Raw genomic sequence first — 14,138 nt, 5'->3', positions numbered from 1 at the left:
CCCCCCCAGGTATACTGTGCCCTCCTCTGCCTGGTTTCCTCCTCAGACTCCCCTGTGTAAGGGGCCACATGCCTCTTGGATGAGCTAGCCCAGGGCTCCAACGGCCCTGACAAATTTGCCAATCACTACACGTCTTTCTTTTTAGGCTAAAGATAATAACTGACCCTTTTAATGGGTCACACATTTGTTGCTGACGCTTCCTGTGGGTTAGAGAATAAGAGTCAAAACCATGTTCTTGAATAGCCTTCCTGGGAAAAACTTAGAATGCTGGGCAGAGTCTCCACAGATAGCTGTGTCCTGATGCCCCATCTTCAGACACTGCCTTAAGTTTGACATTACAGAAAAGTTCTGTGATACCCCGGGCTTCTGTGAACAGCTAAACTGCATTATTTTTCTTCCTTTTTAAAGAACTTTTTAAAGAACTTCCACCCTCTTCCTTCATCTCTGAAAAAACAGATCTATTTTTGGCAGGTACATACACTGAGCCAGATTCTCACGCTGCACAGAGGAAGTGAGGTGCAGGAAGCAGCCTGGGGAAGGGGAGAGAGTGAGGGGAGGGGACGCCTGCCTTTGACCAGAGACCGTGAACCCTGCATGCTGCTTGGAGTCAAGCCCAAGTGATCACTGAACACAACTCATAATGTAAAACCTCCCATGGCCATTTGGCTACACTCTGGGGCCCAGAGTTGATCCTGTGGGGTTTTTGTAGAGAAAGGCTCATACATGTGGCCACAAATGTCAGCGGTAGGTCCCCTGGGAAAGGTGGGCAGGATGTCTCCTGAGAGGCATGACAGGGAGCAAGGGTACATCTATTACCGTGTCTGCAAACAGCATGTGAGAGCTGAAGCCATGAGAGTTTGTGGCATCAACGTCCTCTGCCCAGGGTTGGGCTAGCCATCGGGGCTGGAGTGTCTGCCTCCTTGACTGATAAGCACCTGTACCTGGCATACCACTTGGTCATGCCACTGCCCTCCTGCGGAGGTCTGCCACCCACCACAGGGCAGGTAGACTTTAGCACTCTCTGGGAGCCCTACATGCCCCTCTGAGTGAAGCGTACAGAGAACAATAGTATTTCCTTCATTTCCCAGCCGCAGATGTGCAGTTTTCAGCCTCCACACCAAGGTGAAATGTCTGTTTAATGGCCAGTGGCCTTGTCTTTACTTCTTTTTCATTCAAATATCCTTGTTTCCTAAGTCTTTTCCTTAAGGTTATCACTTCAGTTCACCCACAGAAACACGTTTCCAAACCAGAACTTGAAATTCTAGCCCTGGAGCATCTACAGTGGAAACATGGCCTAGAAATGTGGAAAGCCAGAAAGAAAACCAAGCCCAATTCCTGTCAAGGTCACACTGACCTCTATTTCTACCCCAGGAGGAAGCTGAGGAATGGGAAGGCTCCTTGCCCCCTAGCTCCTCACCCTGCCTAGGGGAGCCTCCTCACTGCCTTTTAAGGAGCCTGTGAATGCTGGGAGATAACCTGAGGACTACAGTCAACACCAAGGGCACTTCGGGTCCTTCTCTAGCCCCCACCCGCCCCAACCCTTGTCCTTACCTGGTAGGCAGCTTGTCTCATGAACTGCTTGGCAGGCTGTTTCCAGATGGCAGGCACCGTGATGACCCATCTGACATCAGAGTTCTCGAACTCCGAACCTGCCTGGTCACTCAGCTCCTGAAGCCAAGGAAGATAAACACAACAGGTCAAGTGGCACAGCTGGTCCCTGAGAGCAGCCTCTCATGGCTTCCCTGAGAAGCCAGGCTTCCTGCCACCACTTCTCCAGGTGTCTATTCCATAGCCTCCTGAACTTATGAGCATCAGGAGGCAAAAATCTGTTTTCTGGATGTTCAGCAAGCAGGGAGTGCTAGCTCCTTTCACTCAGTGAATGTGACTGTAGGAGGAGAGAGGCGGATCAAAGGAAAATCCCTTTGGTCACTTTCTGGTCATGTGTCAACCTCTCAGGCCTTAGTCTCCATGTCTGCACAATGGGGATAATAGTACCTAGTTCATAAGATTATTGAGAGGACTGATTATTTACTGAAAGCTTATGTGTCAGCCACCTTATTAAGCACTTTGCACACCTTATCTCCATGAACCTACTCAAGAATCCTGCTAGGAAAGGATTATAACTCTACGCTTTTTCCACAGATGGGAATAATGAGACTTAGATATGCTCACTACCTATTGACCATTGTATAGCTAGCAAGTGGCAGAGCCAAAATTTAGACCCAGACCCAGGTCTATCTTGACTGTCAAGGCCAAGGTCTTAACTAAATTGTTATATGTGGTCGCATGTGTAAACGTTGTCTGGCCCAAAGTAACGCTTAACAGCTGGTGACAATTGTCATTGTAATTGTCATCACTGTCACTACCTCATGCAAGCCAAACATATCAGGGGAGTTTTCCTGACAGGAAGGAAAGAATTTGAATGACATGACCTAACCAATTAATTTTTGGCAAAGGTTAAACTATAGCAATGGAGACCGTGTGGATAAATAGGATAGGCAGAAGCATCAGGTGTTCCTATCTTGTCCATGAAGACAAAATACATTACTGGAATAGACTCAGTATTCTATCTGTAAAATGGGGATGCTAAAACTAATCTGTAGCATTATTGGCAAGATTAAATAAAAAGACACAAGAAATGTTTGGCCCAAAGACTTCTGATAAATGCTTGTCCCTTCTTTCCTTTCTCCTTCCACTGCCACATTTACCAGACAAATCTAAAACACATGCTAAGGCACTTCTGCATCAAAGTCAGCTCTGGGGCCACAAGAAGATTTATAGGCCGGTAAAAAAATAAAAATAAGAAACAATTTCTGATGGTGCCTCATTGTCCCTGTTGTTTCAAATAGTTATCATGGGTCTGGCCCACTCTATCACTGAACTAACTTCCTCTTTGATCAGTAAACTTCTCTTTTCATCTTTTAAAAATTTATTTATAAAAATTTTATTTTGTAGCAAAAATACACTTACAATAAAATTTATCATCTTAACCATTTTTAAGTGTAGTTAGGTAGTGTTAAGTACATTCAGTAAACTTTTTAAAAACATGTTTTTAAAGTCATCTCTGCTTTGGACCAACATAGAGCAGTCATCTTTATCAAAATATTTTCTTTCCTTTAAGGTCTGCATTGGGCTTGAAAAAGCAGGCGAGCGATATGACACGTGTTGGGAAAATCCTAAGCACGCTGCCAATTGTCAGGCAGACTAATTTCAACTTTTTTAAGGAAAAAGGCTCAACACACCTTGGGCTGCCTAGAGAGTTTGGAGGAGCTATCCTGTCCCCAGTGGATAGGGAACAACTTGAAAGGGAAAGATGACATTAATTGAGTATCTCAGGCCCTTCCACTGGCTTTCCTTCAAGAACGACCAAACTGCCAGGCTCGGTGGCTCAGCCTGTAATCCTGCGCCTTGGGAGGCTGAGGTGAGTGGATTGCTTGAGTCCACGGGTTCGAGACTTGCCTGGGCAACTTGGCAAGACCTCATCTCCACAATAAATCAAAAAAAAATTAGCTAGGCGTGGTAGCGCACACCTGTAGTTCCAGCTACTCAGAAGGCTGAGGCGGAAGGATCACTGGAGCCCAGCAAATCCAGGCTGCGGTGGCCAGGAGCGGCCACTGCACTCCAGTCTGGGTAACAGAGTGAGACTCCAACTCAAAAAAAAAAAAAGAACGACCAAACTGCTTCATTTACATGACTGTTTAGACGTTCCACTTGAAGAGATGTTCTGCCTTCACCTATTCTGGTCAAGCATGCAAAAACCCTTCTTCTAAATCCACTGATCCTGCAAACACCAGCCAGCCTCTGGTGAAGGGCTAGTTCCTATACATCACTTCAAACAGCTTTTTCTCCTGGAATTTATGCACAGCATATTCCTGCTGGGAGAAGGAGCTATCTTCCAAAAGGAAGGTGCAGCAGGCTCTTTGGAGCTTCTCTAGCTGAACTGAGGAGTTCACAGACAACAACCCATGCCCCTGCTTGACCTTCTGGGCTGTTCTGTCCACCTCCTTCCTCCCCTTCTGAGATAAGCTGCTAACTCCCTTCCTCCTGGCAAACTTGAAACGCACCAACATCACGGACTTTCTCAAGTATTAAATTTCCCCCTGAAGTCTTCATGGCTCCCCCTCTAACTCAGGAACCCCGAGTACTCTGCCTCTCTTTCAACTGCCTCAGACTTGCCTGAGGCATCCCCTCAGCCACCACGCACTGAGCTCAGCCCTCTACGACCTTTGATCTTCAGGGTGATGTAGGTCTGCTTCGCTGTGGTCCTCACCTTCTGCTTTTCTGTTGCCTGGAACGATGGGGCTCCCCGCTTCTCCGGTTCCAAGCAGGCCTCACTATGCTCTTGCCTTTGGCTGGTGGCCATCTTCCTGAACATGAGCCAGCTCACTCCCTTCCCCCTCCCTTGCTCCCTTCCTCCTCTCATGCCATTCCTTCCAGCCCTCTCCCCTTCCCTTTCTAGTGGAGTAAGGTTTCCCCAGAACCCACTCCTTCCCATCCGCCAGCCCCTCTTTCTTCTTGGCTGTCAGGATGATCCTTTGTGTCCCCTGAATGGCAGCACAGTTCCTCGAGTCTCAGGACCTCCCTCTCTCCCTTCAGACAAACCTGCAAGATCCGAGTCAGCTGCTTCTGCATCACCATCCACCCTGAAGGCTGTCAGGACCACTGCGGCCTCCCACTCTATCCTATAGTCTGAATGTGCCCCCCCAGATTCATGTATTGGAAACTTACTCCCCAGGGCACCCATGCTGGGCAATGGGGCCTCATGGGACATGCTTATGTCATGAGAGCTCCCAGCTCAGGAATGGATTGATGCTGCTGTAAATGGATTTGCAGGAATGAGTTTGCTCTTTCTCTTTGCCACCATGTGAGGAACAACGTTCCTCCTGCTGGAAGATACAAGGCTCCATCTCGGCAGCAGAGACCAGATTCTCGCCAGACCCCAAACCCACCAGCCTTTGAATCTCGGACTTTGCAGCCTCCAGAACTGTGAGAAATAAATCTCTGTACTTCATAAACTATCTAGTCCGCGTTATTCTGTCATAGTAGCACAAAACAGGCTAAGATACTCGAATACCACCCCAGAAGCCATGTCATTCCCCTACTAGAAATCTTCTGATGGCTCCCCATTACCCAAGAACTTCCTGAGCTTGGTATCCATGACTCTGTACAATCCTGTCCTGAGCTTGGTATCCTGACTTTATCCCCTAGCCTTGCCCTTCCTCCACCCCAAACTGCCTTTCTTTCCTACAGTTGTTTGCTGCTTTCTTTCCCAAGTTGACCTTATGCCATTCCATCAGCTTGAAATACACTCTTCCAGTTGCTACCTGTGAAACTCCCCCTCCCAGTCCACCTCCTACGGGGAGCCTTCCTTGATGCTCCCCGCTGGACAGAATCTCTGCCTCTACCAACACCCACAGTCATCCCCTCACAACCTTGACCCTGACCACATACTCCTGTATACTGAGTTGACTTCTACACTACCACAACATGTATAGAATCCGGCACATAAAAGGTACACAAAAAGAAGAAAAGGTACTTGAATGGCTAAGAGTAGTATTATGTTCTCACTTCTTCCTTGTCTCCCTCTGACCCTCTTTCTAGAATTCACTAAATTTCTTCTAGTGATCACACAATACCAAATGCTTCAGAAGTTCTCAGCTCTTTTGGGCTAAAGCTCAATACATCAGGGCGCTTTAATCATCTGATTCTCACCCACTCATCACCATGCCTGAGGGAGGAAACACTGAGGGAGACAGTTATATTCCACTTTGAAATGAGCTATTTTGGGCATTCCAAACCAAGGCGATCATAAACCTTTCCAAGGGGGATCCAAGGGTGTTCGTACTACCAGTTTCTTCCATGCGATCTGGGGCACAGAGGAGGAAGAGGAGGAGGAAGAGGAGGAGAGGGAGGAGGAGGAGGGAAGGAACAGTAGTCACCATTTACCAAGTGTTTGCTGCACACCAGGCCCCGAGGGAGACACTGCATGTCCAATATTTCGTTTACTATCAAACAACCCACAAGGTACAGTTACCAACCCTAATCTTCAAGTTAGGAAAGTGGCTATTGGGGAGATTAAGTCCCTTGCCCAAAATTGCACAGCTGCAAACTATATTTCCAGCCTTTTTTTTTTTCTTGGAAATTCACATGCCATAAAATTCACCCTTTTAAAGTGTACAATTCAGCAGGTCTTAGTATATTCACAAGGATGTGCAACCAATCCCACTATTTAATTTTATCACCCCCAAAAGAAACCCATATCCATAGCAGTCACCACTCATTCTCATTCCCCGCACAGCCCCTGGCAACCACAACTCTGCTTTCTGTCTCTGGATTTGCCTGTCCTGAGCATTTCATATTAATGAAATCATACAATATGTGGCATTTTATTTCTGGCTTCTTCTACTTCACATGATGCTTTCAAGCTTTATCCGTGTTATCGTGTGTGTCAGTACTTCACTCCTTGTTACTGCTGAATAATATTCCATTATTTAGATATGCCACATTTTGGTTATCCACTCACCAGTTGGTGGACATGCGGGGTTGTTTCCGCTTTTTAGTTATTATCAATAATGTTGCTATAAACCTACTATGAGCCAACCAAGTCATGTAGACATGTACTTATGTGTACATATGCTTTAATTTTTCTAAGGTATCTACCTAGTAGTGGAATTACTGGGTCATATGGTAACTCTGTGTTTAATTTTTTTTTCTTTTTGAGAAAGCAGGATTTATTAAAAGGACAGAAAAGTTACCACAGTGGAAAGGGACAGGAGGGGGTTGCCCTGTGCTTAACTTTGTAAGGAACTGCCAAACTGTTTTCTAAATTGGTTGCACCATTCAGCAGCCAGGGTCCACCAGCAGCGTGAGGGTCCATCCTACCACTCTGACTTGGAAGCCCATGCTCCCAATGCTGTACTTCCTACCCTAGTCAGCAGGTGCAGCAACCTCAGAGATGGAGCTAACACAGGCACTCCCACCTACCAAGCAACTGGCTGGTCTCAGCCATCAGTCCTACCTTCAGCGCCTGCTCCTTAAAGTACTGCAGGGCATAAGCGAAGATTTCAAGGGCTTTGACTTTCTTGCCATTTGCTGCCGTCAAGTCCGTATCCATTGTGAGGTCCTGGTGGGTGGAAGAGGAACAAAATAGTAAGAAGATGATGAAGAACAAACATGTCTTCCGACCTTGGGGGCTGCTCCTTGGAGATCTGGAGGATCCTGGTGAGCCATATTTGTGTTTCCCCAAGCTTGAAGCAGACTAGGATGGTGCATACCCCAAAATGGGGCCTGGCGGTACTATACCCTCTCTGTGTAGGAGGCTCTGGCTGCTCCCTCCAAAATCTCATCTTCACTACTCACTCTCTCTGCCCCCCTCTTCTCTCTCTTAACTCAATCTCAGTGTCTGTCTCTCTCTCTCTCTCTCTCTCTCTCTCTGTCTCTCTCTCTCTGTCTCTCTCTCTCTCTCTCTCTCTCTCTCTCTCCTGGATCCTCTGGGAGAAGATGTTTTAGGGCAGCAGCAGAGGTCAGGGAGAAAAATATGAAGCAGGCACCACTCCCAATGCAATTCACATGCCATAGCCACATGCGGACACGTGGTCACACTCAGGAGCTCCCTGATGGAGGCCTAAATCATGCCAACTCACTGCCGTGCATGATGCTAAACAGACATGAAGCTTTCATTCCCCGGTAAGCTACCAACCAAGCCACCAAAATAGAAGAGCTCCTATTTTAAGGCTTGCCCTGTCTAATCCACCAGGAGCCCAACATCACTGCCTTCCTTTCTCTGCCAGAAGCTAAAGCAGCTACTGATTGTGGTCCTTAGAGGATGCTCTGCAGAGCCCAGATATCAGGTGGACAGAGGTTGTTAAAAATGATGAGAAGCCGGGCACGAAGGCTCAAACCTGTAATCCCAGCACTTTAGGAGGCCGAGGTTAGGAGATTGCCTGAACCTACAGGTTTGAGAACAACCTGGGCAACTTGGTGAGACCTCATCTCTACAATTTAAAAAATCCAAAAATTAGCCAGGCGTGGTAGTGCGCACCTGCAGTTCTAACTACTTGGAAGGCTGAGGCAGAAGAATCACCTGAGCCTAGCAGATCGACACTGGGGTAGCTGTGAGCATGCCACTGCACTCCAGTCTTTGGATAACAGAGCGAGACTCCAACACACACACACACACACACACACACAAAAGCACAAAAGATGAGAAAAGTCCCCATGGGGCAGGGATGGACAGGAAGTGGGAGAAAAAATTGGGAAGAAGCCCCCAAATCTCCCCAGTTCAACAAGCACATTATTACCAGGAAAAAAAAATCTATGGGGCCTCTGGATTGATTCAGGCTGGGTAATTATGTTCTGCTTTAGAGTGAGAAGGGGTATTGCGTTAATAAACTGGCTATGTGGAGCCTGTCGGTGGCATCCTGATCTATCTGCACATGCTCGCTTGTCTCATTCAGCTGCTTCCTGCTCCTGGTGCTCAGCAAAGATATCCCAGCTTTGAGGAAGTGGCCCCCAGACTCAGGAAGGTAGCCAAACACCAGGAAGCCACAGCTCTGAGTTGAAAAAATGAAGTTGAAAAAATTCCTGTTTCCATGTGCAATCCTGATACTCAAGCTTGAATCCCATCAAGTGAAATGGGAACAGTTCATTTCTAGCAGAAGTTGGCCTGCATCATAGACAACCACGCTGATGAGCACAGAGCCTTGGAAAGCAGGGTGCTGGCTGCCGAGTTTCCCATTAACATTTGCTTTGTCATCTGCAAACATTAGCAGACAAATGAAAGCAATTAGAATAGGAGCTAGCACTTGACTAGAACTTAATCTGCACCAGGCATGGCTCTGAGAGCTTATATATTTTGATTCCTTTAATCCTTACAATATCCCCATGAGGAAGGCACTGTCATTATCTCCATTTTATAGAGAAGATAAAACAAGGCACAGAGGTAACTTGGATTAAATATCTTGAAAGTACCAGAGGACTTAAACCCAGGCCATCTGGCCCCAGAGTCCATGGTCTTAAAAATTATCACCATCCTGCCTCTCTAAGTACCAAGAGTTAAGGAAAATGTATGGGACAAAATACTTAAATTGAAAAAGTCCTATCCTATACCCCAACCTTTTCTATGAGGCTTCCGGGTGGGAGGATGCCTATTTAAATTAGATGGCAGCCGGGCTCGGTGGCTCAGCCTGTAATCCCGCGCCTTTGGGAGGCTGAGGTGAGTGGATTGCCTGAGCCTGCGGGTTCGAGACCCGCCTGGGCAGCAAGACCTCATCTCTACAATAAATAAAAAAAAAAAATCAGCTGGGCGTGGTAGCGAATTCCGGCTACTTGGAAGGCTGAGGCGGAAGGATCGCCAGATCCCAGCAGGTTGAGGCTGCGGTGGCTGGGAGCGGCCACTGCACTCCAGTCTGGGCGACAGAGTGAGACTCCAACTCAAAAAAATAAAAAAATAAAAAATAATAAAAAATAAATTAGATGGCTTATAGAACACGGCCTTGCTGGGAGCAGAACTAAGGCCAATGCTCTGGGAGTTAGACCTGGATTATTGGGTGCTTGATGCCCTGAGCACTTATGTCCTGAGGGGTTTTGTGCCAGTTGTTACTAGTTGCTACTTCCAAACTGGTTAGTTAACAGCCACTCCCCTGAGCCCTACAAATTCCCCCAACTCCCAAGTATCTCCTTCTGGATTATTGATCTCCCAACAATCCAGCAACTGAAGGAGAAACTCCTGGCACAGCAGGGGGGCCCCAGCACCCTAGGTCCATGCAGCAGGCAGGGTCTACTCTGATTGGTCAGTTCCTAAGATAAACAAGTTATTAAATATTCTGAATATCTTCCTGCCAACCTGTATGTCAGAAAGCACTGCAGAGTCCACAAAACTGCCGTGTGCTCCAGGTTGCTTCTAAATCAAGGTAAATGTACATTAATTTCTTCTTGGGAAAAACCTGAGGGCCCCTGGGTTGGAAAGACCCTCCTTTCCCACCCCAAGGTTGGAGGAACCTTGGCTCTCCAACACAGGGACTTGGGGCTGGGGAAAAGCTCACTCACCCCAGTGGTGTGCAGCTTCATCTTGAACTTCTCCAGATACAACCACTGCTTGGCCTCATTGGGATCCAGGTCATGGTAAAAGTCCCTGGCAGCATACCCAAAGCTGTGGAACTTCCTCTCAGGAGTCAACAAGATGGTGGTCGGAGTCTTCTGGTTGGACACACCAGGGTCGCCTCCCTCCCATCGTCTGCCACCAAAGGAAGGCAGAGGTTACAGGGCCTTCTTGCAAAATCCCAGTTCAAACAGCACAGATTTGAGTACCTACTGTATGTACGAGTGTCAATGATTTGAATGCTTAGATGCACTCCGATTCAGCTGGCTGAGTAGCATCTAGAGGCAACTTCAGTTAAACAGAAAATGAAATGGGCAAGTGCCCCGTTCTTGCCTTTATCCTTTCATTCATTGTTTACTGAGTATCTACATGTGCCAGCTGCTGGTGACATAGAGACAAAATGTTTATGTTTCTGCCTTCAAATAACTCATAATCTGGTAGGCAATGTATATATATATATATTTTTTTTTTTCTTAATTGCCAACACTGCGTAGCAGATATAGTTGGCCTGAATCCTCTTCGAAACAAGATAGGTATAAATAAATGCATAAATACCGCCTTGTGGGAAGGAAATGGGGGACCTGGGAAATGGCCCGAGGGATCAGAGAAGGCAGAGGTGTCCCTGGTAGGGCAGAAAGAAGAAAGGAAGATGTAGGGAAGGCTTGAAGTAGCAACAGGTAACCAGATCTCAAAGAAAGGAAGGATATTCCAGGCTGCTCAGAAGTGGGCTACCACGGAGCATTCATGGGAAATGCTAAGTGATTGTGTTGGTTAGAGAAAGACTGTGTAAATAAGAAGAGTGATTGTGTACATGGGAAGCATGAGAAATAAAACTGGGAAAGTGGTTGGAATCAGGTTGAGGAAAACACTGAGGACTTAGAGATTTAATCTATGAATAACAGGGAGCCACTAAAGGTGCATAGCAGAATCAGAGATGCTATTCATGAGAGCAAAACTAGACTAAAAGGAGGAGGAGGGGAAGTGAGGAGGCTGGGACTTAGCCTGGGAGCAAAGATGAGAGAGACATAGATGGAGATGGCAGAATGCCAGCTGAAAGGGAAGTGGGGTGGGGCAGGCAGGGGATACAATCCTTTCTCTCTCTTTTAGGGCCACTGCAGAGAAGCCAGGGCTGCCAAGAGACTAAGGTGTCCTCTTTCCAAACAAGGCCTGACTCCTCGCCTGCCACTAGCCACGTGACCCCCGTGTGTGGCCTCTGGTGGAGATGTGGTGCTCACAGGGAAATAAGCTGCCTTCCCTCACCCACTGGGAAGGTGGATGCACTCAAACCTGCTCCACACTCTGCATCATTAAGCATCAGTAGGACCATTGTGGTCCAGATGGGGCGCCGGCCTCCACTGAAATTTGCCACTCAGCTGGGTTTAGAATCGTCCCTGGCTGATTTCTCTGTCAAGCTCCATCAGGATGCAGCTTCTACCCCAGGAGCCAAAGTCCCCAAGGTGACCGCACTGAGACACAGGGACGGTCCCAATGGCAGGCAGCTGCTCCACACACTGCCCTTCACAAATGAGCTTGTCATTAAGATTACAATGACATTTTCAGTAGATAACTAACCCATGAACTTTTTCCTTCAGTTTTTATTCCTGCATTCCTATTTAAATACAAAAAATTTAAACTTTCTCATTTATAACTTTGTCAGTCTGCATCATGATGATGTTAATATGTTCTGACTGAAATAAAATTCAACCAGAACCAACCTCCCTACAAAATCTCTACCATGACTAAGATGACACCTCTGGAGGCCCTGAACTATGGTGACACTTTGTAAGTATGCCTCCCAAGCAAGTTCAAGGTTATTTCCACTCTTTCTTTTCTATCTTCATTGCATGACTATCCTGTAGAAATAACATTTCTTAGAATTACTATATAAAAGCTGATGAACATTGATTGTAGCTTTTAATGACATGCTCTTTTCCACTGGGGTTTTCCATCTTGGGATCCATGAGGGCAGTGCAGACCCTCACAGCATTTGTCTGGCTAACTGGAAGTAGGATCCTGGTGGCAGCTGAACACCAAGGGCGAAGCTGTCATCAGAGTTCACTAATAAAACCAGCTTTTCATTATTGCTTGACAGGATGGCATCCAAGGGTCCCTTGACACTCGTACAACAGCCTCAAGCTGAGCCACATCTGGTTTTCAAGAGAAAAGGTGGGGCTTAAGCCAAGATTGGAATGGGGGTCATTTTTACTATGACTAGTATTTTACACAGTCCTTTATAAAAATACCAGAAATCTTACTCTGGATACAATACTAAATTCTACAGCTGAAGGAAGTGCAAAGCTGATTACAGTGTGTTTTCAGAGTCATCCCTCAGAACTGGCAATCTGGGATGATAAACACCTGATTTCCAAAGCTTTGAGGGGCAGCAGACTCTGCAGAAAGGTTATGGGTCAAGTCTGGGAGAGTTGACAATTTGTGCCAGGTTAGACCTGAGTCCTCATGGACACTAGATCCCATGGATGGGTGGAGGTGAGGGCCTGTTGGGCTCCTGCGCGCCTGGGGGTAGAAAGGGAGCATCCAAAGTAGCTCTGCCTTTAGGGTCACCTGGGTGAGATTCACTTCACACTGTTTTCTCTCAGGCACAGTGCTTTCTGCTTCTGGGTACCAACACCATCACCCCATGACTTCTCTTCATTTGTAAGAACTAGCACCTTCCCTGCTTACATTTTACTACATGCTAAGCACTTGATAATTGCACACACATACCTTGTGAGGCAAGTACTGTCATTATCCTTATTTCACAGATGAGTAAACTAAAGTTTAGCATGTTCAGCAATGCCTAGGGTCACACAGTGAAGTGGCTGAGCTGGCACCTTAATCACCTCCATCACAAACTCCATAGGGGTCAGTACTGCCACCCAGGCCACATGCTGGAGTCACCCAGACCAGGCTTCAAACATACTGCCCTGGCCCCTCCCTAGACCAACTAAATAACCAACACTCTTACAGACCAGGAACCTAGATCCTAGAGGTCAGAAGTGGCTTACCCCAAGAAACACAGTGAGTTTGAACTGAGCTGGACCAGAATCCAGGATCCTCCTCCTAAGTGCCATTCACCAGCTCATTGCCTAATTCCACCCCGGGTCTCCACAGCTACAGTGCCTGGTGCCAGCCACATGTGCCTCCCGACCCCAGCACTTACCTCATCACGTGGATGCATTCTGGCTCCTTGGTGAAGCTGTAGGCATAGCCACTGGACGTGGTCCCAAAGTCGACAGCCACCACCACAAGAAACGACTGCTCTTCTGAGACGTTGGGGTCGGCATCGTTCTGCAGATGTGTGAGGTACAGGGGTTGGGGAACTGGATCTAGTTTTCAGGAAGACACCCTGGGGGTTCCACTCTGCCCAGCTATGCACCCACTGCAGATAAAAGGACACTCCAGATTCTGGCTTAAGCCTGTCACCTGGTGAGCCCTTGAGAGGGGCAGACCAGCCTCAGTCCCCACCTGAGAAGCTCAAGGAGAAGTGGAGGCGCCCTTGAGCAGAAGGCAAGGCCAGCTGGGGAGGGTACCTGCCTACAACTTTCCCACTTCCCCCTGTCAACTGTGTGTGCGCATGGCTATTACAGAAATTCTATCATCAGGCCAGGTGCCCAGGAGTTCCCTGAGCAGACACAATCTTCCTCCTGCTGCCCTCCCAAGTCCCTGTGTGGACTTCTAGCCACTGCCCGGAGCACTTGGCCAGTTGTGCCCTTTGTACCTCCCGGGTGGCCACTCCATCTATGCATGCCCGCAGGACAGGGTGTCCCAGGACCCTGCCCAATCCTGTCACACCAGCTGTGTGACCCTGTGAGTCTGTCCCTTTGGGGCCCAGCACCTTTCCTCATCTGTTAAGACACGTGGTCAGGCCATGCCAGGTTTCCAAACCACTTTTTTTTTCAACCAGCGTAGTTTGACCTTTTCTTTTTTAAACTCCCACAGAACTCCATATTTAAAAACCTATAAATGTTGGGTTTGGCATGCTTTGGTTAAAGCAGGGGGTGAGAATGCCACCCATATAGATTCCCCTCACCCTGTCCCA

At 47.4% G+C, this 14,138-nt stretch overlaps 1 protein-coding gene across 1 annotated transcript in view; it reads right to left on the bottom strand.

The window, feature by feature from the left end:
* Window positions 1-14,138, bottom strand: part of HSPA12A (heat shock protein family A (Hsp70) member 12A) — a 155,085-nt gene that overhangs the window by 19,336 nt on the left and 121,611 nt on the right. The window contains exons 3-6 of the mRNA XM_008069674.2: window positions 13,260-13,387; window positions 10,048-10,234; window positions 7,019-7,123; window positions 1,552-1,668 (exon numbers count right to left, since the gene is read on the bottom strand). Of these exons, the coding sequence (XP_008067865.2) occupies window positions 1,552-1,668; window positions 7,019-7,123; window positions 10,048-10,234; window positions 13,260-13,387 (537 nt within the window). The remainder of the gene's footprint in view (window positions 1-1,551; window positions 1,669-7,018; window positions 7,124-10,047; window positions 10,235-13,259; window positions 13,388-14,138) is intronic.

This window comes from Carlito syrichta, unplaced genomic scaffold, assembly GCF_000164805.1.
Source record: "Carlito syrichta isolate Samal-C Ts95f unplaced genomic scaffold, Tarsius_syrichta-2.0.1 Scaffold312174, whole genome shotgun sequence".
NCBI lineage: Eukaryota > Metazoa > Chordata > Mammalia > Primates > Tarsiidae > Carlito > Carlito syrichta.
Note: the sequence above shows the minus strand (reverse complement) of the source record. Positions and strands in the feature narration are given on the sequence as shown.